This window comes from Pavona decussata, unplaced genomic scaffold (assembly GCF_977016875.1).
Source record: "Pavona decussata unplaced genomic scaffold, jaPavDecu1.1 SCAFFOLD_38, whole genome shotgun sequence".
In the NCBI taxonomy this organism is placed as follows: domain Eukaryota; kingdom Metazoa; phylum Cnidaria; class Anthozoa; order Scleractinia; family Agariciidae; genus Pavona; species Pavona decussata.
Genome location: NW_028145460.1, coordinates 1,860,192 through 1,884,917, shown reverse-complemented (window position 1 = coordinate 1,884,917; position 24,726 = coordinate 1,860,192). Strand labels below are relative to the sequence as shown.

General features: G+C 39.5%; 1 protein-coding gene across 1 annotated transcript; it reads right to left on the bottom strand.

The window, feature by feature from the left end:
• Window positions 1-2,551: 2,551 nt before the first annotated feature.
• Window positions 2,552-22,471, bottom strand: LOC146483547 (exportin-4-like). The gene is made up of 21 exons (XM_085105719.1): window positions 22,296-22,471; window positions 22,116-22,221; window positions 20,783-20,924; window positions 19,947-20,088; window positions 17,684-17,800; window positions 17,082-17,232; window positions 16,082-16,194; window positions 14,929-15,086; window positions 14,061-14,235; window positions 12,436-12,820; window positions 11,433-11,639; window positions 10,198-10,576; window positions 9,314-9,488; window positions 8,294-8,587; window positions 7,528-7,594; window positions 6,747-6,857; window positions 6,549-6,640; window positions 5,717-5,847; window positions 4,971-5,094; window positions 3,776-3,868; window positions 2,552-3,389 (listed from the first exon to the last, which is right to left on the bottom strand). The coding sequence occupies exons 1-21, from the start codon at window positions 22,338-22,340 to the stop codon at window positions 3,192-3,194; spliced, it is 3,405 nt and encodes a 1,134-aa protein (XP_084961845.1). The 5' UTR covers window positions 22,341-22,471; the 3' UTR covers window positions 2,552-3,191.
• Window positions 22,472-24,726: the final 2,255 nt, after the last annotated feature.

Genomic DNA, 24,726 nt, shown 5'->3' with positions numbered 1-24,726 from the left:
TTGTTCCTCTTTTCTTTTCTCCTGCGTTTGTAGCAACGGTGTTACGTCTTTTTATGTGAGTTGCATTCAAATATTTACCTATGGCAGTGGAGGAGGTGTCGGAAGGGAGCCAATCTCGTACCCAGAGTCCTCAGGCTTTTGGTCAGCGGGTGGGGGCCAGGAGATACTTGGGACTTCGAAAAAATTTAAATTTTTTGACTTGGCTGCTCCGTAACGGCTTGCATTGTTTTACCGCAGAAATCCTGCGGTGATAAATGCCCATTTCCCCACCGCTGGCCCGCCTGAGGACTCTGGGTACGAGATTAGAAGGGAGCTAAAATCTACTTAGGCTCAATTACCAGACGCTGTTCGGGAAATGAGCCTGCGCTAACCCCACCCCCTACGGGGACTGGGAATAGTAGGGGTGTGACGTCTATACAGTTTCGCTTTCTCTATTTCTCAGTTGTTTCATTCTGAGTATTCAACAATCCCATTCATAGTTTCGTCCACACAGTTTTCTTCCTCTGCACACTAAAACAACTGATCATGAGGAATAGAGAAATCCCGAGACTAGCGTTCCTGTATTGACGCAATCTCGTACCCAGAATCCTCAGGCTCTTTGGCCAGCGGTTAGACGCCAGGAGAGACTCTGGGGACATCGAATTTTATTACCGCAGGATTTCTGTGGTAAAACAATGGAAACCGTTACGGAACAGCCAATCAAAAAATTTCACAGAAAGTCCCCCGAGTCTCTCCTGGCGCCCACCCGCTGACCAAAAAGCCTGAGGACTCTGGGTACGAGATCGCAGCCCTACTATCCCCAGTCTCCCGTATTGTGCCCAAACGAAAGTGAAATCGCCTCAAACGCGGGGAAGAAAAAATGACAAGGAATTTTCATACGAGAACAACGGAGGTTCTCAGAAATTACCTGATGAACAGAGCGCGGATTTAATGCCTAAAAAATTCGAGAAGAAATTCAAAGCAAACTCGACGGTAAGTCTTGTTTGCCTGAAAAGATGGCGCGATTACATTGGAATGAATGATAGAGACTGGAACGAAAGCACATTAGTTTGTACAACCCCCAATGAGGTGGGCGTCGAAACTCCTGGAAAACGTTACCGTGCACGCAAAACAGTTTCGAAAAGATGAAATAAAATTAAAAATAAATGACTTGAATATTTAAGTTTAGTGTCGTGGTATTTAACACTGTAGAGCTAATTAGGGACACTATAAATCAGTGAAATAAATATACAAACTGAACATATGTAAAAAAAAAAAAAAAATCCCAACCGGTGGGAGGCAAATTAGTTGCCTATTTACAAAGCGTAGGATTGGATTTCAAAAGGGGGCTACCGTAAAACAAATCCAAGCGGTCAGAGGGGGACTTGAACCCGGGACTTCTGGCCCCAGTTTTTCAAAGAGTGGATAACTTTATCCACTGGATAAGTCACTATCCAGCGGAGCAAATGGACTCCAGCTAACGCTTTTGGCAAGTTTTCCACACAATTCCATACTGAAATTTGACATATGTTTCTACTCTATCCATAAATTATAGGGCGATTGGGAAAATCACATTTCGTCTGCCGGATAGCGACCTATCCAGTGGATAAAACTATCCACTGGAGCCTGGATTACAAGGCCGGTGCCCTAACGACTAAGCCACGCCGCCTCCCGCAAATCAAAACGGAGAAATTTACGGAGAACGGATCAAAACGGAGAAATTTAAATACAACATGGGCGTGGGCATGACGCTATTCTTTCGTGTAAGATCTTGGCCTTTACATCCAGCAACCTACTGACAAGATAAAACCATCCTTTTTAACAATTAGCGCCAACTATAGTGTGACTTCTCTCCATTTAGACTAAATCATTTAAGAAAGTAGAATTTCAGAATATATTTAGAACATTTGGATGCCTAAAAAAATAATGACCGGGTTACATATAGGAGTAATGATCAAGTTTAAGGCAAGGATAAAAACAAGAAGCAGTTCCATTACCTTTAAAATATTAATTTTATAAACACGATACCAAGCTGTTTGTGCATAGCCTATTGAAAGCTTACACTCACAGTCCATTATAATATAACAGTATGAGGGGACTCACACTTCAAATGATATACAATCTACCTGCGTTAAAAATAAATTAATAGAGAGTAAAAAAATACATCTCTTTGGTTGTTCGATGGCATTTGTGCATGGGACTGAATTTATTTACAAGCTGAAAACGTCTTTACGGTACCATAAAATACTGAATATGAAGCCTGGGATTTGTGATCGGGTAGGGAATTTGGGCAGCGCTTGAAAAGTGAGAACACCCTGAAAGCCAAAGCTAACGGCCTAAAACCGTCAAGCTCAACAGTTCGTGGCTTACATTCGAGAAAGCTTATTATACAGGAAGATGCTTGCGTTTGAACTCTCCGTTTTGGGGGGAGGGGGATGGGGCTAATTTTCTGTGGAGCTTACAGTCGCAATTGCACAATACTTTAACTAATTTGGAGATAAAGGTTGCTTTCAATACAAACAATGGCAACAGTAATGCACGTCTCCTTCATTCAAACACTATTTTTGGGGGGGGGGGTGAAGAAGGTGGGTGTGGTTTGGTCCTCTTCCAAAGTGGTTGACGGTGTGGCGTCCGCAGAAAATAGAGAAAGGACATTTGGAACATGCGCAAAAGCGAGGTTTGTTTCTTCTCATGCGCATGCGCGTCTAAAAGTCCATTTTTCTTCCTCCTTGAGCTGCCAAAAGTAAATTAACGCTCCCTTCCCCCTTTCTGCATTAAAAGCAAGCTATCAAATAAAAAACAAGTCAGATGTAGGCCAAATCCTCGACACTCGAGACGATCTCGGTTAGCGTATTTAAAACCATTGTCAACTTTTACACTGTGATAAAACAATGTCATTTCGTTGTCATTCTCGGTCTTGTGGTGATACACGACTGCGCAGCGCAATCATTTTTTAACTTCCGTCTTTGTAACGCTGCGTCACCAACGACAACGTTTGTTGCATGAACGAAGCACTTCACAGCTGTCTTTTCACTTTCATGCTTGAATTCTCTCGAGCTGTGTCTTGTGTCTAGTCTACACTAAGAAGGAAGACCGCGGCCGCATTATGCCCAACTCGACTGTAGATTGAGCTGCAAACAAAAAGGGGTAGCGCCGATTTACAGACGAATTTACGTTCTCGATACTTAAATCTCTTCCCCTCTGCAGCTTTTCTATTTGACACATAGAAAGCCTTTTACACTTCCAAGAAACACATCCAGGCTTTTCCTGAACTGCACTCTGTTCACCCTGTCCAGTGATAGCTTCATGTCGCTGGGTGTGAGCTGATTGAAGGCGTGTAAGAGACGCTGGCACACCACTTGGTCTGTTTGCTGCGAGAGAAGGTTGCGAACCAGCTCCGTGTAATACATCTAAATCGGAAATAGAATTAACGGGTTAGTGCACTTAGATGGCGATTCTTGCCTTGTTTAGTCGCTAGATCCATACTCAAAAGCAAGTGTAACGACTGTTACAGAGTGAAAAGCAAGGGCCACATTCAAGTATGTCAAGAGAGGTGTTCACTAATGGGAGGTTGAAAATGTAGAACTTTTATGTGGCTGGGACCATGACTAAGTGCCTACTAGAAAGGTGTCCAGTTATGGGAGGTTAAAATGTAGTGTTTGTATGTAGCTGGGACCATGACTGGAGGTTTCATCAGCAAGCCCATTAGTTGACGAGTTTCTGTCTTCTCGTTACTGTTTTTCCTGACAATGTACTTATGTGGTGAGGAGAAATCAGCTGTGGATAGTGTAATCACCTGATGGCAGCAAATTAAGGCAAGGAACGCCTCAGCTGCAGGCTGAAGCAGATCCATGTCAAACGACTGGAGAAGGAGCATGTCGAATAGAGTCTACAACAGGAAAGTAAAACAACAAAATCAGATGTCAGCCTAGACTCGATACCGGACTCCCAAAACGGCTGGAAATCGAGCCTAATGTCAGCCCAGCATGGATCCAGAATTTCATGTAAGGTGGGGCCCATAGGCCTAGACTCTGAGCAGTCGTACTTTTTCCCTCAAATCACGCGCGCAAAGTGATGGTGAAATTATACAAATTAAAAAAGTGAACGAGGAGGGTTGGTCGCTCGCCAGATCCGTCGTGCGCTGCAGAACTTAGAAGAAGAAAGAGACTGTTCGGAGTCTACCGTGGGCCTGAAGTAAAAATGTTTCAGCTATATTTAAAAACATTTTGGCCGTCCGAGCCTTGTTTCCTTTAAGAACAAGGTGCCCCGCCCCTCCTCCCAGTCCTCCACAAGAAGATACCATAAACACTAAACAACGCTGTGAAATGTTGAACAAGGAGAAATCCAACAAGCATAATCTTTGGTAAGCGGGTTAGTTTCTAAAGAAACTGTGGTGCTGCGTTGGTGGGGAGTAGAAACGAATGTTTGGTTTATCAACAGAGTTGATAACTTAAGGTAAATTATCCACCGTAAAGAGATTCGAGTGCTGACGTTTCGAGCGTTAGCCCTTCGTCAGAGCCAATTTTGGGTAGAACATGCTAAGTGGATTTGTGGTGCTTTCTAGGTTACACGTCAGCTTTTGATCTGATGATCAGTGGTCTTTGCCGTCGTGTTGTTTCCTTCGACATGCAACCTTACAACATATTGTCTCTCTCTAAAAAGTGTTTCAATGCTAATATGGGTACCAGTGACCAAAAACAAACTGCTGAGGGATCTCCCTGTGAATGGACTTCATGCTTCATGCTACTGAAACTTGGTTGAACTCTAGCATTGTGGACCACCAGAGACCGAAATGTGAGCGTTTATCATAAATAACATGAACCGGTGAATATGAAGTTGCAGCTCATATTGGATACTCATTTCAGGAAAAGGGTCCAGCTAAGTAACTTTGAGAGTAAGTATCCACAGGGAACCCACACAAACTGTTTGTGTGAATTCGCAGAGTGAAGCACCACCGCCCTTCCACATTTACATAACGATATATTTCGTACCTTCAAGAAATGCTGCAAAATCTCGTGTGTAGGAACTTTGACGTTTTTCTGTTTTTCAAGGAAGCAATGCGTTGCTAAGGAGGACAAAGCCTCCAGGGACATTTTGGTGACGTCAGAGCCATAACTACATCGGCAGTCAAGGAAGCTTTGCAAGAAACGAAACAGTTTTTTAGCCTGCATAACAGGCGCATGAAAAATATAGGGCGCGAGAAAGAGCGAGGCGCACGAGGGAGGGAGACACGCGAGGGGAAAAGGAGTGCCTTGTTGTTGACGTCACAGAAGTTTCCGGATTGGTGCATTAGCTGTTGTCATAAATTGTCAGCGGTTTGACATGCAAACGAGGCAGCTGGGTCATTCTGAATGATATTGAATCTTTCCTTTCTTTTGCATAAAATTTTAAAGGAAAGCGTATTTGAATACAGGTTCAAAAGTAAATGACAGCTACTCTGTTCATATGAAAACGCTTGTTTCGACGTCTGTAGACCGCCCTTGATGCACAGGACATTGACATTGTGATTGTTTAAGGTTCCCATTAAAAGTCGAAAGCCATACCACTTCAGTCAAGGCTGAGTATCAGCTAAACTATCTTTTGCCCTTCCTCCATTACATTTACACTGTTTTTTTCTTTTTTGTCAAGAACTATTACTGTTTTGATGTATTATGTGAAGATAACAATAAAGATTAAACAAAGGTTGAAGTTATAAGGCCTTTTTGAGTTTAAACTATCTACAAGTCCAAAAGGATACTTTGTGAGTCCAACTTCTAAGGAAGCCATAAGGTTCTTGAACAGTGCTTCTGGTAGAAGAGACATCTTCTCTGGATACATCTCACACACGTAGGTCGTCAGTTTGAAAAACTCCGAGCACAGAACTGGAAACTGAAAAAATAACCAGAGAAATATCAACAAGAGAAACATTATACGCCGCAGTCTCGGGCTTTCGAGTTATCAAAAGAAACGAAGAGTTCAAATTCTGGACAGCCTGGCGGGACCCAAAAGCTATTTTATGTGCACAATCTTACTCATCAGGGCAGTATTTCTTGACGTTTGAAAATTAAATTTTAAAATCTTTATACTTTTTAAAATTTCAAAAAGTACTGACCAGGCCAGAGAGTTATTGGGACCTTCAAGAAATCGGGCCATGGCTTATCTATCCGCATATTCTCGGCTGTAATCATTGACTCTCGTGCACTTTCAGAGTTGATAAGTTTCCTGATGAATGGAGAAGAGTTTACCCATTTACTCTCTCAGGAAAAATCTGAATTTTGTGAGAATCAACCAGTTCCGAAAACCTGATCTCTGTTTCTGGACCTTATTTGTACACAAACTGCTATGAGCTCTAATCAACTGTTCTTGTCACCATCAATGAGAAGAACTCCGTCCCCTGTGGGAATATTCATCCTCAGGCTCTTGCGCAGTTCCCTTCAGCTCTCATAACTTCTACAAGCCAGAAATCTAATTAACTCTAGCTGTTGTTTCTCCTAACTTAACCCTTTTAGCCCTAACAGTGATCAGCATCAAATTTCTCCTTGTAATATATAACAAAAGAAACAACTGAACTGAAGAGCACATAAGCTCACCATGAGTACATCTGAGGACATCAGAGGTATGATTACATGAAGACCATATAGTGCCACATCGGCTGCTGACAATTTCGGTGTTTTGTCATCATCTACAAAGGAAGTAAGAAATCTTTCAAAACACTTTTTAGCATTTTTATGATGAAGGAAGTAGAAAGAACATGCAGAATGTCCAAGCATAGGACCATGTTTACTGACCTGAGCTTAAATCAAAAATGTCTTTAGACAGCAGGTTGGTCAGAAGCTTCATTAGCAGAAGGAGGTCATTCAACTGATCCTCTTCTGTGAGTGCTTCTCCGCTTACTTTTCCTGAAACAAAAACATTTTGAAAATATGTCCTTTACTTACCCCAAGCGAAGCAACGCGACATAGTGAAGGCAAGAACTCAAACTTTAAAAACAATGATTTTAAATGGAAGAAAAAAACAGACTGAAGAGGTGAACTTTGGTCTGCCGTGGCAGTCAGTTCCAGCTAGAGGACAGAGCAGGAGACGAATTGAAGCTCGACATCCTAACTATATGCCCACAGTTCCAATCATGAAAGAAAAGTGATATTATCTTTTAAACCTGATTTTAGCCAATCATAAACATTCCAATCTCAGCAGTATGCAGGATGTTTGTCCCATGATCCTAGTTTAATGGCCTAGCTCCCATGAGTCTCCTGTAGCACAGTGGTAGAGTGGTTCGATTCCTGTTGGGAGAACTCGGGTTTTCTTTCTCCGAGTATGCCTATCTTACTGACTGAAAAAAATACATCTATAAATACCAATAATTTAGACAAAATGGCAAACTCAAAACTGTCCATACCAACTTGATGTTGGTTTACTAGAGTCTGTATACAAGCAATGCAAGGCACAAGTGTCAAAACGTTTATCCATAACACCCTATGTAACATCCTTGTTACCAGCAAACAATATTTATTTCTCTTCAATGGAAAAGCTCACTTGGTACGAGACCATGATAATTTTATTGTTTCTTACCTAAATTGCATTTTCCATAAGTTTGTACGAGGGTCATACAAGCTTCATAGAGTTTGACTACCTCAGTCTGCCAACAATGTCAAATGAAAAAATCAGCATTAAACAAAAAGGCATCAAAGTTTAGGGTGCAATTTGTGAGTAAAATGTCACAAAGTTGTAGTAAAAATGTTGTGGAAATAAACTTAAGCTTATTACACTGGGTAGAAGAGTTGCCTACACAGAATTCAAATAAATTAGCTTCAGCTATGAGCTTTCAACACTGTCATGGCACCTTAACCACAATGAAGAATTTACTGGTCACATGACCTATGTACCAAGATATTTTGTTGATTATCATAGGTCACTTCACAAGTGAATTCTTCAGCACTTGATAAAGGAATACATTTTATTATTTTTAGCTACAAGCTTTCAACGTCATTGACACAGCACCTTCATCAGATGACGAGGAATTCACTTGTCATGTGACCTATGTGCCAATACATTCTATCACATGATGTTGATTATCATAGGTCACATGGCAAGTGAAATCTCCATCACTTGATAAAGGTGCAGGTAGAAAGCTTGTAGCTAATTAAAAGCTTTTTATTTGTTTGGATTCTGCCTAGGTAACTCTTTGTCTCAGTGTCAACACAACAGGATCGGGAAACAATATCTTCACCCAAAACTGATTACATTTCCTTTTAACGAGATCTTTCTTTTATATGAAAAACAAAGATTACTGGATGCATTTCCATTAAACAAAACAAAGGAAGCAAATGCAACCTACCTCCCCAAGAAAGGAAATTTGAGCATCTACCACATCAACATAAAATTCCAAAACAAGAACCACCATTTCCGGACAGTTTTGGTACACACTTAAAAGAACCACACAGTTCCTTAGCACAGGCAAAAGATAACCAAACAAAGTCTGAATATTGCGTGTACTTGTAGCCAAGGCTGCGCCTCTGAAGGACTCCAAAAGACTCTGGATTTGACTTTTTACACCTTCCTTTTGAGATGATTTTGCAAAGTCTGGTTGGTGGCAGATGTTCAAGAGGTATGACTGCAGAGTGTGCAAGAGCTGCAAGGAAAACAAGACAAAAAACACCACGATATTAACTGGTGTCTCATGAATGCTGGAAAGTTTCATGCTTACACAACCTAAATCTGGTCCACATCGCTAGACCTTAAGGATGTCCAGTGCTTTCTAATACAGAGGTATTTTTGCTCAGTTTATGACTATGCAGGAAAAGTGGATCTTAGTAAGGTCTAGTGGAATACAAAAACAAAATTGGGGCCAAGCATTTTTCAGAGACAATTCATGACTCACAATAATTCCAAACAGCTGAAAAATACATAACAGTGTAGGGCATTTTTCTCCAAATTGAAACTTAATTTTCTCTGAAAAATGCAGTTACCCCTTATTTTCTTTATGGATTCCAACAACCCTTGCCAAGGTCTGTTTTTCCTGCATAGTCATAAAGCACACAAAAATATCTTTGTTTTAGTAGGCACAATTGTTAGGAAACCCATAATTCTCAGACCATCCCTTGATGCACAGAACAAATGCACAGTAGCAAAGGAGGTCCATCCTTCATTCAGTTTCTGTATGATGAGGCAAGAGTATTGATGATCACCTTTGGATGGACTATTAGCTCATTGCAGGGTTAATTACTACTAACAGTACATGTACATGTATATCCCTGCTACCTCTATAAACATGGGGGAAGAGAGGCATGAGGCAATGTGTAAAAAGTTTCTTGTCTCTGACACAACTTAGCCAATTTCTAACTCCTGAACTACTTACTTGGTCCAAGTATTTCTTTCTCAGAGCCTCATCTTCCGCTGCTGAGCCAGCCAACACCAGTGCTTGTGTGAGGTACCGCAGCACATCAGGTGGCAGTTCGTGTAGCACAGCTGTTGTAGACAGGTGCTCCTCTGCCAAGAGCCACAGACTTTCAAATGAGATGGCCACCTCTGCCCTGAGAAAAGTATTCAACAGTCAGAGTTGCTTCTGACATCATGGTAAAAACTTAAAAATAATTTCATTGTTGATTGAGGTATTTTTTCAGTCAGCAACAGTCAGGCATACTTAAGTTCTTCCAGCAGGAGTCGAACCTATGGCCTACTGATTACAAGTTCAGATGCTCTATCACTGGGCTACAGAAGACTTGTGGGAGCTGGGCCATTTAACTACAGTAGGCTTTCTTGTTGGGCCTGTTGGGAGAACTTGGATTTTCTTTTTCCGAGTACACCTCTACATGTGTCACAGACTGAAAAAATACCTTTGTTTGAGATTCTCTTGTGAGAGATCATATTGTTTTAAGAGACCACCTAGATTGATCCAGATATTAGCTAAGTAACATATCAAACACGAGAAGGTGTGTTTCGTCGCACATCCAAGTACTGAGAAGTAGGTTGAAAAAACAAGGCGCAGCCAAGTTTTTTTTAAACGACTTCGAGGTGTTTGGATATCTGATGAAACACACCTACTCGTGTTTGATATGGCTTCTCAAATAATCAATAATTCTTGTAGAAATTCAAGGCTCAAGTTGGCAAAATTTTATGGTCCGTAATAATATTAGGAAGTCATATCCAAACCATGGTCACAGTTACTGTGGTGATTTTCTTTGCTTTCTTTTGATGAATTATCAATGAATTTGAGAAGAGATATTCAAATGTATCATGTACCTGTTTTTGGTGTGAACCAAGCTTAAAAGCAACATTGCTGTGTCCTCCACAATCTGTAACTCTGCAGACCATCCAGACAGGTTTGACCTGACTTTATCCAGAAGAAATCCTAAAGTCCATTTTCCACCCTCGGAACCCGCACCGAGCACAGACATGAGACTCACACTAAGCTGTTCATAGTCTTTCTCATCTGGTAACAGATAAGATTTAGTCCAATGTCGCAGACACCACACAATCGTCCGCCCCACTTGAGGGCTTAATAGTTCAGATAAACCAGAGTTTAAAGCAAGTTTCTCCAAGTTTGCCACACGAAAGACGGCAGATACTAGCCTTACAACAGGGTCAACACTTGAGTGGTCCAGCGCAGCATTTGAAACTCCTGCAATATTATGGGGACAGAATACAGTGACAGAAAAAAAATCAGAAATTGAAAGAAGGTTTTCATTATTTAGCTTAGTAATAATATTACACATGACTTTTGAACAGTATCTGATATGCAGTGTATACAGTAATTGAGGAGAACGGTGTGTTTGTAGTACCTTTCTTTAAAGGATAAGATTCCTGAGTTGCTCATGCTTAGAGTGTTAAAATCTAAAACAACTACCATAAGTGTTATTCTGGTATGATTACAGTAGACTACTGTAGCGCAAACCAAAATACCAAGAAACAGAACTAAAACACATTAACCCTTTTAGCCCTAACAGTGATCAGTATCAAATTTCTCCTTGTAATATCAATACTTACTCAACCCCCAAGGCCCTGGGAATTCAGGATATGATCCCTCAAGGTGAATTGTCGAGATATTTTAATATCTTCTCTCCAATACTTTTATAAGAAAAGAAGGGGACAAGATAGGAGAAAAATGTTTATTGGTCTTTGATATTGGGGGTTAAAGGGTTAGGAAATGAATATAATATAATCTTGAAACACCCACAAAATGAAGGTCTGGTACCTTTCAAAGGAATATTTCAGAATTTCCTACTTGTAAGTATATATCAACATTATATGGTAGACAAGTATGATTCGAGTACCCCCTCCCCCCATAACCCACCCCCGAAGGCATCTGATCAGTCCTGAAGCATCCTGATCTTCACGACAAACTAATGTCAAGAGTTTTATAGTGCAACGAACTCAACTGGGGCCAACCAACATTTCTTTAAATTTCAAAGTGTTGGTTTTTTCGGTGGCCTCAGTTGAGTTTGTTGCACTGTAATAATTATTAAACTACCACTTACCCTGAATTTCCTTTTGTGATGCACAAAGAGTTTGAAAAGTGGCTTGCACATCAACTTGACCTTTTAAACTTGATGAATATGACATAATCTCACTCGGAATAAGAGGTGTCTCTCCATTGCTTTCATCAGCAAGAAGATAAGCAGATATCAGAAGTAACCAATGAAGGTCTTCAAACAGGTTATCCACATTTGAGAGGTCTGGAGGCACTAGAAGTAAATCATTGACAACACATACAAATTAATTACTACCACAATAAAAATTGAGAGCAAGGTAAATCAAATAAAATACTAAATTACAAATTTGAACATAATTTAATTAAACATTTTAAATTGCATCAGACAGAAGGTCTAGAAATTGAACTTGAGACAACAGCCCTACAGAGAGGATAGCTTGAACCTGGCAATGACCTAAGGATTTCAAATCTGGTACCCTGACCACTGAAGACACTAACTCCTTTGAGGCAGAAAGTCAGAAAGTCCTCTACAAAACTATGCACAGCTAAATCGTGCAAAAAGGGAGACTGGAGATAGTAGGGCTGTGATGTCACAGTCCTTCTACAGGAACGCTTAGTCTCTCGCTTAACTCTCTTCCTCAGTTGTTTCATTCTGAGTATTCAATAGTTCCATTCATATTTTAGTCCACACAGTTTTCTTCTCCTGCACATGAAAAACAGCTGAGGAATAGAGAAATTCTGTCATATGCACTTTAAAAGGTAATTTCAACAGTACAGTAGAACCCTGCCTTACGACCACTTAGTTAATACGACCACCTTGTTATTACGACCATTTTTTGCACCCTGAACAAATTGAAAGAGCAGTCATTTCCTTAGTTTTACAACCTCGTTAATCTGACCACCCTCTTATTACGACCACATTTTTACGGCCCGAAGGTGGTCGTATTAACAGGGTTCCACTGTAGTACATTTTACCTGATGATCTAACTCACCAAGATTCAATTCTATTGCAAGCAAGAAAACAAACATTGATGTAAAATGAATCATACCCGTAGAATTCTTGACAGAAGCAAGGTACTTCTCAAATTGATCAATTCTACTTTCTAACAGTTTTGTTAGAAGTGCAAGGGCATGGCCAGTCACAATGCGGCCAAAGCTCCCAACAGTACATAACTGACCAGCAAAGAGTTCTCTATCATCGCTATCGAGATCACAGATTTCATCCAAGTGAATTCCATTATTAACTTGAGGTGAAAATGTTCCACGTAAACCGTCCGGAGCTGCCAGGTGGCACTGAATATAACAGTTAAGTATCCTGGTAGCACTGTCATTAAAAACGCCACATGGAAGCTGAGAAGAGTGCTCCAGAAGGCTGGCCCATCCCTCCAAGAATTGTTCCGCTGCTTCAATAAAGTTTGTGTCTTCTGAGTTGAGCTGCATGCAGAGATGCAAAGGAGTGTTAACATCCCATACATGTATGATGAATCAACAACCAGACACTCACTTTAATGTTAAAGCATACTGTTAGTTTTAAAAAAAGATATTTTGGCCCCTCAAACCATAAGGGAAACCTGACAAAAGGTTGGGACTATACCCTGGAAGGCCCACCATCCGTAATCCCAGATATTTTTATCTTTAAAACACCAATTGAAAATTGTTACATTTAAGTGAATTGGTGGTGTACCAATCATTGCTCATCCCAAGTGTAAATCAAGAGCAAAAGCATGGGAAATGTTTGGCTTATCATTTTGAATCACTTTAATTGATTCATTGTGTATACACCAGGTTAATGTCCTTTGAAAGATGCATTGTGTAAACTAAAGGTTTCATAAAGATTTTGAAGAGGTGGGTAAATGTTTAATACACCTCGGCCAGATAGTTACTTGGATATGTTCTTTTACGGAAAAAGTCAGACAAGATGTTAAAAGCAGCTGGGCAAAGTCATGTTCACAGACAGTCAATTTGGATGATGCCTGTCCCTTAATGTAATCATCATCATTATCATCATCATCATCATTATCAAAAGGAACTTCTACCAGGCTGAAAGGCTTAGTACCATCAAGAAAGTGAGAAATTATATGTTCCTTATCATATTAATTTAATTAGTTATTGAATTTGACAATGCATATCTACCTAAATTTTTGAAAACGAGCTTGCTCAAGTCATGCTTCTTTGAGAGTGCAGTGCAAATGTTTTTTTTTTTTTGTCGTTTAAAACTTACCAATTGAAGATACAAACAAAAGGTTGTATATACTAGTCTTTTTTTATCCCTCTCCTCTCTATTCGTTCTCCTTTCCGCTATTCTTTTGCATCATTCTGAACCTTCTTGGGGCCATAAAACCCGTGACTCAGTGTCATTTCATAAAAAGTACCCAAGTTTTTCATTGGCCACTTTTTGAAAAATTTGGGTAGATATATACTCAGTCTGGTAATTAAATGTATTGAGCTGTTTAAAAAAAGCCACACACAGCTGAATGATTAATGAGAACAGTGATAGTTTAAAGAACACACTCGTTTCACGAAAAGTGCCCAGACAAGTTTTCATTGGCCACCTTTACAAAAATTTGGGTAGATATATAATGGTAATTTATAAATGTATTCAGCTGTTTTTCAAAAAGCCATAGACAGCTGAACAATTAATCAGAAAAGTGTTTACTTAGTTTAAAGAACACACCTCCTCCTCCTTAGCAACTGCTTGAAGAAAAGTGCATGTCAGGTCTGTCATGGCATCCATAAACAGTTTCAGTGTTTGAGCGTGTAAGGCTTGGAAAGATGTACACGGAAAAACAAACAGCAAACGATTCACAATGCTACCCAGGCTCAAGGCAGCTTGACCATCCATCTCCAGGCTAAAATAAGGAGGAAAAAAAAAACCAGATTCATAAACAGCCTCACCACTTCACCCTCAATGTCAGTCAAAAAGAAGCCCCAAAATTTGCTTTGTAGTTCTAACGTCAAAGAAAGTACAGTCAAACTTATCCGGACCTCGATTATCTGGACTTTTCAATTATTCGGACTTGCTTCTCTGGTCCCGTTTTTTTTTTTTTTTTCATGAATATTTATTAATAATAAGATGTGATCTTGAAAAACTGAAGCAACAAAAAGTTCATTAATCCTTCCAAATGTGTGTTTAAACTCCTGGTTTTAATCTGTTTCGCTTTAAAAAGTGTGAGTGGCACGAGATAAACAATGTATTCTGATGCATTCAGCTGAATTCTGATTGGCTCAATTGTTATGTTGCTAACGGAATGTCATGCTTGATTTGTTCATTCCACGTGGTAAACACACGAACAATCGATCGTAAACTCAAATCACACTCAAAGCACAACCATGTCTCACCCAAGGTGAATTTTCAAGTGTATTTTAACAACTTCTCCCCAGTACTTTTATGAGAAAAGTATGTGGACAAGATTGGAGAATTTGTTCTTTGATATCAGGGGTTAAAGGGTTAAGGAAACAACAGGCTGGCAGAGACAAGGCCTCAAAACACCGACCTTCAGTTCTGACCTTCAACACACTAACCACAATACCATCCCACCTACCTCTTTGAAAGTTGCAGAAATCCTTGTACAAAGCTTGATAAATACTGGGTTTGTGACATTGCATCAGGGAATATTCCGCCACAAAGGGAAGCAAGCTGGATCAAACATTGGCTACAATGGTGGCTCAATTCATCATTAGCCTGCAACTTCACCTGCAACTACAAACAATGTTCACAGATAAGAGGTGAATGATATGAGATGGATTAGTCTGTGAGCGACTCAGATGTTTATACTAACATACAGGGTTCAGTTGTTCAAAGGCCGATTAAGCTTATAATCCTGGGTTAATGTGAACTTTGAGTCGAGTTTAATAATAAATTATTACAAATCAAAGACTCTTCAAAAAGATTTTTGTTCTTCAGTTTTGACTTAGACTTTCCTTTATTGTCATTAGCTTAAAATAATTTTAGGCTAATTATTAGCTTTTGAAAACATTTTTAATGAGCGAGATGAAAACCTCGGTTAATTTTTCATTGAGGATTATCATTAATCGGCTTTCAAGCGACCAGCCCCAAGGATGCAAGGTTTGATTTGTGTGTATGTGTAATTGTTTCGTAGCAATACAGGTCAACTGCAAGAACTCTGTCAAGCCCATGCGGGGGGGAGGGGGGTTGGTTCTTAGAGGAAGGGACTTAATAGAGAGGGATGGCAGAATAAATGATGCATACCACATACACGCATGATGCTAGTAAATGGCCTAGCTCACCACAAGTAGTAGTTAAGTTAGTAGTAGTAAAAAACTTTATTTCAACTCAGATTGAAGAGTAGAGTACAAGGGCTAGTATCTCCGAGAAATAAATACAGTGAAAAATATATGTATAATTAAAAAAGAAAAAAAAAAGAGAGAGAGAAACAAATATATACAGTCATGCTATAGAATTATTCATATAATACAATAAATAAAGATGAGGAGTAATCAATGAGCTAGTTTACAAAGTCTAGGCAGTAATTTGCTGGTTAGACAATCTGAGCAGTATGCAGGAGATCGTCCTTTCATCTCCCAGCAAGATTCCAAATTTTTCTTTGTCCAAAGTTTTTGCCACGTCAAATACTGTACAATCATAACTCTCATTATTTTTATAACTGAGCTTACAATGTAAAGGTATCATCTTTGTTTCCTTAATTAACATCAGATTTTTTATAGATTGATTACCTTGAAAAACAAGCCTACCACAGCAGGATCAAACAGCAATGTTCTCCACGATGAACCTGGTTTAAACAGGATAACACCTGCCTCTGACAGGGGGTGTCTTTGACCATGAATATGTGTGCAAGTCAAGGGAGAATATTACTTCAAATGGCCTAGCTCCAGATTACCTAAAGTATTAAGGACTGTGCCTACTAATACAGAAGTATTTTAGATCTTTTTAGATCTTAGCAAGGGCTATTGGAATCCAAAACTGGGGGTAACCATGCATTTTTAAGCAATGATTATTCTAAAAAACAGTAAAATACAAAGTAATGAATGGAGTTCTTTTTCCAAATTGAAGCCTTGTTATCTCTGAAAAATGCATGGTTGCCCTCAATTTTATTTTTGAATACCAAAAGCACTTGCTAAGTTCTGCTTTCTCCGCATAGTTTTAAACTGGTGCAGAACGTATGCGCAGTGACAAAAGTAGGCATCGTCCTTAAGTGATTTTCAACATACAGTACGGTATGTCTGATGTGCACAATGTTGGGGTTAGAACTACATGTAGGCCAGACTTGCAAAGATTACCCTTATGAGAATGAAAAAATTTCAAGGTTCTTTTTTGTACAGTGGGGCAAAGTCCTGGGTGTGTAAGATCCATCACCAACCCCTCTATTTTTTGCAAACTTTCAGTTTATTCAAGTCAATGTCTTTTAAGCACAAGAAACAGATTCTGACGAGAATTTAGTTCTCAAATAACAGACCACTTTTGTCACTCTCTGATCAGGTGAATAAATGGGAAATTCAACAAAAAGCTGAGATTAATTCAGCAACCTTACATTGGAGTTTGTAAACTATCATATTGTATCAAATTTGCTTCATGCTTAACGACAGTTAAGAGCTGCTCAATTAGTCACAAGCTCCCTGATTTGGCTATGATCATTGAGGACTAGATAATATATGTAAGTTATGTAAAACAACACAGCAGAGTTTTGATGAATTCTATGTAAAAGGATATGAAAATGAGAGAAATCCCAATTCAATATCTGTTCAGCCAAAGACAACAAGCGCAGCAAAGCTGAAGTGTCTTCCCTCGACAGCAGGTTTAACTCTGTGTGTGAGAACTGCTGCAAGGCTTGTACTACTAACATGAAGACTTGCCTTAGAGCCTGTGCCTGATAAATAACAAAAAATAAATTCATGTCAGAAGAGAACCTAGGATGGCGCAGTGGTGAGAGCACTTGCCTCCCACCAACATAGCCTGAGTTTGATTCCCGATGCTGGCATCAGAGTTGCTAAACTGTAGATCTTGCACCAATAATTTATTACAGTCAACTCCCTTTAACGGAGACACCCTCGGGACTGCGAGCTAGTGTCCTTACTAATGAGAGTTCGTAATAGTAGGAATTTATTTCAGTCAAACGTCTGCATATTTGTTTTTGCCGGGGATTTAGCTGCTGTCCGTATTATCAGGGTGTCCGCAAGGCGAGCGTTGGCTGTATTGATTTTCAGTCTTATTCTAGCTTGTGTGTAGACATCTCTTATGTCCTTCTTTTCCTGACAAACAAAGGAAACAGTTACTTACTTTACTTACTGTAAAGAACTTTTAGTTACTAAACGACATACCTCAAAAGCCTTCTTACATCGAATATGAAATTCCCAGCTCAAGCCAATGTCACTACTGCGATTCAGGAAAGAAAACTCGCTCAGCAATGCCTTCAGGATTAAACAACCCAAACTTTGCTGCAAATAAAAAAATTGATCTGTTAGTTACGTCAATGAAAGGACTTGGTACATGGCATCCTTCAAGTCCTGGGGCACTTAGTCAAGGTGAAGGAAGGTCTACATATTAAATGGCCATCAGGGAAATGCTCCAAACTTAAAGGAATTTGACTTTTCTTTCTCTTGTGACCTTACCTCCCTTGCATCAACTAACACTTACAACTTTTTTTTACCCAAGAATACTAATGTTTTGTAAATAAAACTGCAAAATGTCACCTTTTCATACGCTACAGCACTGAAAAATGACATCAAAATAACAAAGTAACGCCAAATAACTATGATAATCATTTGGATGATTTATCTACAGCCTTCAAATTTGGCAACAACCACAAAAACACACAACACAATACACGAAACAAAGTTCTCACTCTATGTACATGGGAACCAAAAATTTTAACTAATATGAGGACCCCATTTTAATAATAATGGGTTATTCCAGAAAAAATCCACACCTCCCCGACGGATGGGATTCTGGAAATTCTCACTGGAGGGGGGGTCAAAGACTCTGGAAATCCTGGCGGGAGGGGGGGTTGAACTTAAGAAAGTCTTCTGCAGGAGTCATTTCGACCGATAGTTCACGCGATTCGAACGTTTAGTTCGGTGACACTTCAGCGCCCTCAGACCCTGAAAATAATAAATATTTTGTTCACATATTTCTCACCTAAAATAAATGATAATCTAAGTTCCTTCATAGGTCCTTTTATAGCAGAAAACGCGAACAATAAGATAGTAAAGAACGAGCCATCGCAACATTGTTGCAACGAAGAGTTTGAAACGCCTGACACATTTCTACTCGTACCAGACCCAACGCGCCACCGTTGTGTAATTTCACGTCCGCCATTGCATTCTTAGCGTGGATTCCACTGCGTCAGGCAGAAGAATTTTTTACTTGTACAAGCAAGGATGCAGAGCTATTAGCTGAAGAAGATAATTTCAAAGAATTTTGGTCCAAACATTCCCTCTTCGTCGAAAATACTCGAGAGGAACTTGTAGCCATCTGTACCTCGAAAAAACGTTTGGAAACGTACGTTATTGCGAAAGCAACAGAGGGAGAAAGTTCTTGGACGGGTTCCTGCAACATATACAGTGGTAACCTCTCTGAAGTCCCATCATCCGTAGCACAGTTGAACAAGCAGCCAGTGCGTTTTCTGCGTGCAGTTTTAAGATTCCATGGGTGTTGTCCATTTGGCACAAAGGATGAACTCGTTCGCTTTTTCGCATTGTTGCTCCTTTCTTTTTTTAGTTCCACGCAATAGTTTCTAATATTAGCCGAAGCTTTAGAAATTAAAAAAAAGAACATCTTCTAGACGTGATTGTGCGTATTTTCTATTAAAAATAAATTAAATTTAAGCCTAATATTTGTTTCCGGAAATCCAGGCGGGAGGGGGGGTCTTTTGTTTTGGAAATCCAGACAGGAGGGGGGGTCTTGTGCTTCAGGAAATCCAGGTGAGAGGGGGGGTTAAAAAACGGCCCCATCCGTCGGGGGGGGGGGGGGGGTGTGTGGATTTTTTCTGGAATAACCCAATTTTGTAACACGTCATTTACCAATTCAAGGTATGGTTACTAGTAATTTTCTGGCCTTTATAGATAGATAGATAGATAAATACATAGATAGATACTTTATTATAAACACCATTGCAGCCATAAGCTGAATTACGGGATATTTACAAATTCTAACAATAACAAAGAGAAAATAAGAAAATTATCTACATCTTATAGACATGGCTAAAAATATAATAACAAAGAGGAAATGAGAAAATATCTACATCTTATAGACATGGCTAAAAATAAAATTGTTCTTCAAACGCTCGGTCTTTCATAGGGGGAGAGTGAAATCACTTTTGCGTCTCAGTGCGTATTTACAACTCTTCCTTTGAGGGAGGAGGCTATGGAGACTGTGGGTGGGGTTACAGACGATCTCGTCAAACAGATCGATTGAAATCTTTTCTCTCCTCTCATGAAGTTTCGGTAGGCCAACTGTTTCTAGTGCTACACTATATGACAGGTCAGGATAGATGATTCTGATATGCTAAATAAAATACACTGGAGTACAAACAATTTCAATCTACTTTTGTGGATGCAGTTAAAACCTACACCCAGCACCTACCATTTCTCTATTGTTGCTTGACATGAGTTGGGTGATATCTCTCAGTAGTGATTCTTGGATTATATGTGAATTCTCCAGAATGCCTCGCTTACAAATAATAGCAACTACCTGTAACACTTGTTCTTTGACATATTTTTGAATCCTTAAGAGATAAATAAGAAAAATTCTTCACAATAAAATAAATGTAAAATAATGTAACTTTACCTACGCAGGCCGGGTGATCTATGGTCACTTAAAAGATATTAGGCATATGGGCAATGGAATAAATGTGATGGCATGTTTTTTTGGCTTGTAAATCCATGAAAATGACGCGTTATCTGGAAAACACATCCATCAAATCAAAGTTAGGGGATCACAATATTGCATGTGTACAGTAGTCTAGAAGTTTGTTTGGAAGTTTTTGACTCTGCTCAGTCATTGTAATGCTTGCACACATGTCTTGGTTATTGTATAGAAAATAAATTAGCTAAATTAATAGAGGTCTGTACTCTGATAATGCACAAAGGACATCAAAACATTTTGAGAACATCAGTCATGCTAGTCACCTGTGGCTCGTAGTGTACTTCTTTGTTCTTACCGCATTTTCATCTGTGCATTATCAGAGTACAGATGCATGACAAAATGGAATCGATATGTTTATAAGGAACAAAGGCTTGCTTTTTGTTTTCTACGATAACATTGTCTGGTTTCCGCAATTACAGCTGTATCCATAAAATTAATTATTTCCTCCACAAAAAGTCAATGGGATTTCCAAAGGGAAGAGGTGAAGAGGGGAGGGTATGGATAATTTCTGGGACAACTGGTGCATTAGTATATTAATTTTTTGTATTACTTACTCTTGCCTATGAGTCACAAAGGTGAGGAGAAATGATCTGAGAGATTCCACATCTGATTTATTAAGAATGCTCCATTCACGAAGAATTGCTTCTTTGATTGTCGAGGCAGCTTGAAACAGCACATAATCATTACTGCTTTGTTCTGAACAGAGAGAAAACAGTGTTAAACAAAGTTTGTGAAGAACCCATCAGAAGTGCTGAAACAGACAGTCACTGTGTGGAAAAGTAAATCAAAGCATATTAACACATACAAGTCTGAGACCATAGTAATAGATGTTTTAGATTACTTACAACAGCAGTGGAAAATGGAAATGAAATATATATGAAATACATATATTTGAAAATATGCAGATGAAAGAATTGATAAATGAGAGACCATCACAACTTTATGAATGCAACTTAAGCAATTGCAAAAAAAGAAAGCTAAAATATGGAATAGTGTTCCACCTGATATTCGGAAACTATCCAAACATAACTTTAAGTTAAAAACTACACCAAGCACTACTTCAAGGTGAAGTGACGGAATTGGAATATGTGAAATACATAAAATTATTAATTATTTGAACTACAGATGGAAGAATGATTGAATGGTCTCTTATTTATTGATTAACAGTGGAAAAACTTGCCATTTCCAGTTTCACAAAAGTTTCTTTTTCTATCAAGCATCTACATGTAACTCCCACTTCCATAATCAACAGAAACAAAGGCACACAAACAAAACCTTTTTTTACCCAATTGGTGGTTATTGGCCCATGGTTTTCAATGAATCATAGCATTCACATTATAAAGTTCTGTCAAGTCTCCTTGGACCACAGGACGGTACTTTAGATCTACAAATGTGATTTTTTTTGCTTACAAATTTGCCACAGTTAAAATAATCCTGTTGTGAATTCATGCTTTGCTCTTGCCTTCACACTTTCCCCCCTCTAGTCTTAATTAGTAACTGAGTTTTAAAACTGAGAGGATCTTTCTAGACTTTTAAATCAATGGATAATGTTTGATGTCTGACAACATCTGATTCTCCTGCGTTTAATACCTAATACCACTGATCACCACTATATATAATAGCCACACATGTGCACCTAAATAAACAAATTAAATTTACAGTCAGGCCCCTAAAAACTGTTAAATTTAGATAAAAAGGACTAAGTTACATGGCTGGTAATGAAAACTTTACCCTATTACCCTTTAGAGATAATACCTGGATCTTTCAATTATTTATTTTGAATATTGCTTTGGTCAAATGTTACACACTGCTATATATTGTACTTAATTAAATTATACAACTGACTAGCATAGAGGAAAAAAGTTAAAAAGCGTAACATTTCAGTACCTAATATGTGTTTGCAGGCTGCATAAGGTGATTTAGATCTTCTAAAATTCAGGAACACTTGTTCGGCGGATTGGCGCTGTTCTTGCGTCACCAAAGATGGCGGCGCCTGAGGAAAGATCCACGTGAAAACAGTTTTAGTAGATATTATTTGCTCAAAGAAAGCATAATTTGAGCACTTACCATCACTATCGCGGCCGAATGTTCCAACTCCTGAATAGTAGTCATCGTTTACGGGTCACCAAGCGGGGTTTTGCGAGTCAACTACATTTTACATTACCGTACCCGTCGTGAACTAAAAAGAAGTTTTCAAGCAGGCAGTTACGCGCGGAGGAATGGGACTAGCATCTCCCAAACAATGGATTCCAGGCCCCTCGCTCTCTCGTGTCTTTCACTGGTCTGTCCCACCCCAAAACCAAAACCTCTGCCTTTCATATGTAGATCACGCTGCTCTTATGCTAACCAGTGCATTAACATATGAAATTAAAGTAGTGAGGTTTGTATCAAAACAAGGTCAACCCCAGCCTCGCTTACCATCCAAGGCCAGGTCACTAACTGCACAACCGTAAAATGGCCTATTACCAGAAGTTGACCTCTATCAGCACAGTTACAGAAAGCAGAATAACTGCTAAATACTCTCAAATCTTTCCCATATCAAACAATAAAAATTGTTATGCCAAAATATGCCTGGTTTAGAGTTGGACAAGGGGTGGGGGGGGGGGGGAAGGGTGCTGTTTTTGAGGTTTACACATCCACATACAAGTGGCTATTGGAGTTTAGTTGGGTATTATTTCTAGCCCAAAGGTGGTCGGCGGGGGAAGTGCAAATGAGAGGAACCAAAGTTGTCAGACAAAACACAACATCCTATTAGGCGACAACTGGGCCCCAGGGTCCAACAGCCCAGAAGATAACCAAAAGCAGTCCATTCTTCTCCACCTAAAACCTCAGAAAGGTTGCTGCCAACATCTTCCATCCCAAAAAAGTTCAGAGTTCCCCAAAGTTCCCAATTGCTAATTTCAAACCCAAAAAATCTGTGTAGCTGTTTTTTCCCTTGTGCAGTTCCAGAAAATATCCAAATCCCCCCTTCCCCCCCAAGGAAGGTTTTTTTATTTTAACCCCCCACCCCCTCGGAATTTCCGTTCCAGAGGGTTTATGATGACACACCCCCCCCCCCTACCCCTCCGGAATTTCCCGGTTTTAAAAACCCTCCTCCCTGAACCCCTCGGAAGTTCAAAATCCATTTAGACTATGAAACTTGACTACTCACACTATTACGATCATTTTTTTTATTATTATTATTGAAGCAACGTCGCCTACTCTAGTTCAGCTATTTACCACACTTCGCTATTTTACTTGCTTATCCTTTTGCTAAAACTATATCCGGAAAAAAATAGGGGAAAAAAACTCTTAAATGGTCGATTTTTTGTCTTTAATAACTCACTCACTCATGCCCATATGCCGGCTTGGCATGTAGGGCAGCAACAAAATTAAGCCACTCCTGTCTGTCCCTAGCTAGCCTCTGAATGGTTCCCCAGGTATGATGTAAGGTCTTCAGTTCTGCTTCCACAGTCCGACGCCAGGTGATCTTGGGTCGTCCTCGCCTGTGTCTCACCTCTGGTGTCCAGTGAAGGGCTGTGCGAGTGATATTGTCTTCCTCCCGTCGCATGACATGTCCGATCCATTTCCATCGTCTTCGCATAATGATGGTTCCCATGCTGTCCTGGTTGCAGCGAGCAAGAAGTTCTTGGTTGGAGATGGTTTCAGGCCAGAATATACATAGGATTCTTCTGAGGTTTTTCGTGTGGAAGGTGGACAGCTTGTTGAGGTCGCTCTCTGTCATCCTCCAACATTCCGAGCCGTACAGTAGGGTGGAGATTACACAGCTCTGGTACAGTCTTAGTTTGGTCCTGGTGCTGTACTGGGATGACTTCCAAACGTTGTTCATCATTCTAAACGCATTTCTGGCCTTACTGAGGCAGTTCTTTAATAAAACACAGCTTAATTCTTTGTTGTTGCGTAGTTTATGTTTGCAACTTTCCCTGTTTACAAGCAGATAGGGTAACCCTAGCGCTAGGGTTACCTTAGCAGGAGGGTTACCCTAGCTACCTTGTAAACGCTCTGCTAGGGATAACTCGCCTACCCGGGACAACTTTTTACTTGTTTCCAGACCCTTTGAATGGTGATGGCAAATGGCCATTATGGAGGACCGCTTACACCGTGGGGCTGAATAGAAGAAGAAGAAGTGCCTTTATTTACCATTTTGTTTTAAAATAAGCTGTTACATAAAAGGCAGGAGATCCAGCAAGCTCTGTTGAGCTTTTCAAAAGATCCCCGCTTAAATATATTTAAATAGATATGTAAATCAGTTAAGAACAGAAGGCAGACTTCCTGTTTTACATTACTAATTGGAAAGCTATTTCTTGTCTAACATATTACTTATTGTAAACAAAATGATTATGAAAGATGATCTTGAACATACTCTTTAAGTTTGGTTTTGAATGTATTAAACAAACTTATGTTTCTAATTTCAATGGGAAGGCTGTTCCATGTAATTGCTCCCTTAAACTTTAGAGAAAATTTGCCATAATTTGTTCTAAATTCGATATGTACCTTT

Coding starts and splice junctions, on each gene's coding strand:
- LOC146483547 (XM_085105719.1), bottom strand. CDS start 22,340: ATGACTACTATTCAGGAGTTGGAACATTCGGCCGCGATAGTGATG. Junction 8,588..9,313: donor GAAAGAAATACTTGGACCAA/GTAAGTAGTTCA, acceptor TTTTCCTTGCAG/CTCTTGCACACTCTGCAGTC. Junction 3,869..4,970: donor TTTTGCAGCATTTCTTGAAG/GTACGAAATATA, acceptor TTCCTGTTGTAG/ACTCTATTCGACATGCTCCT.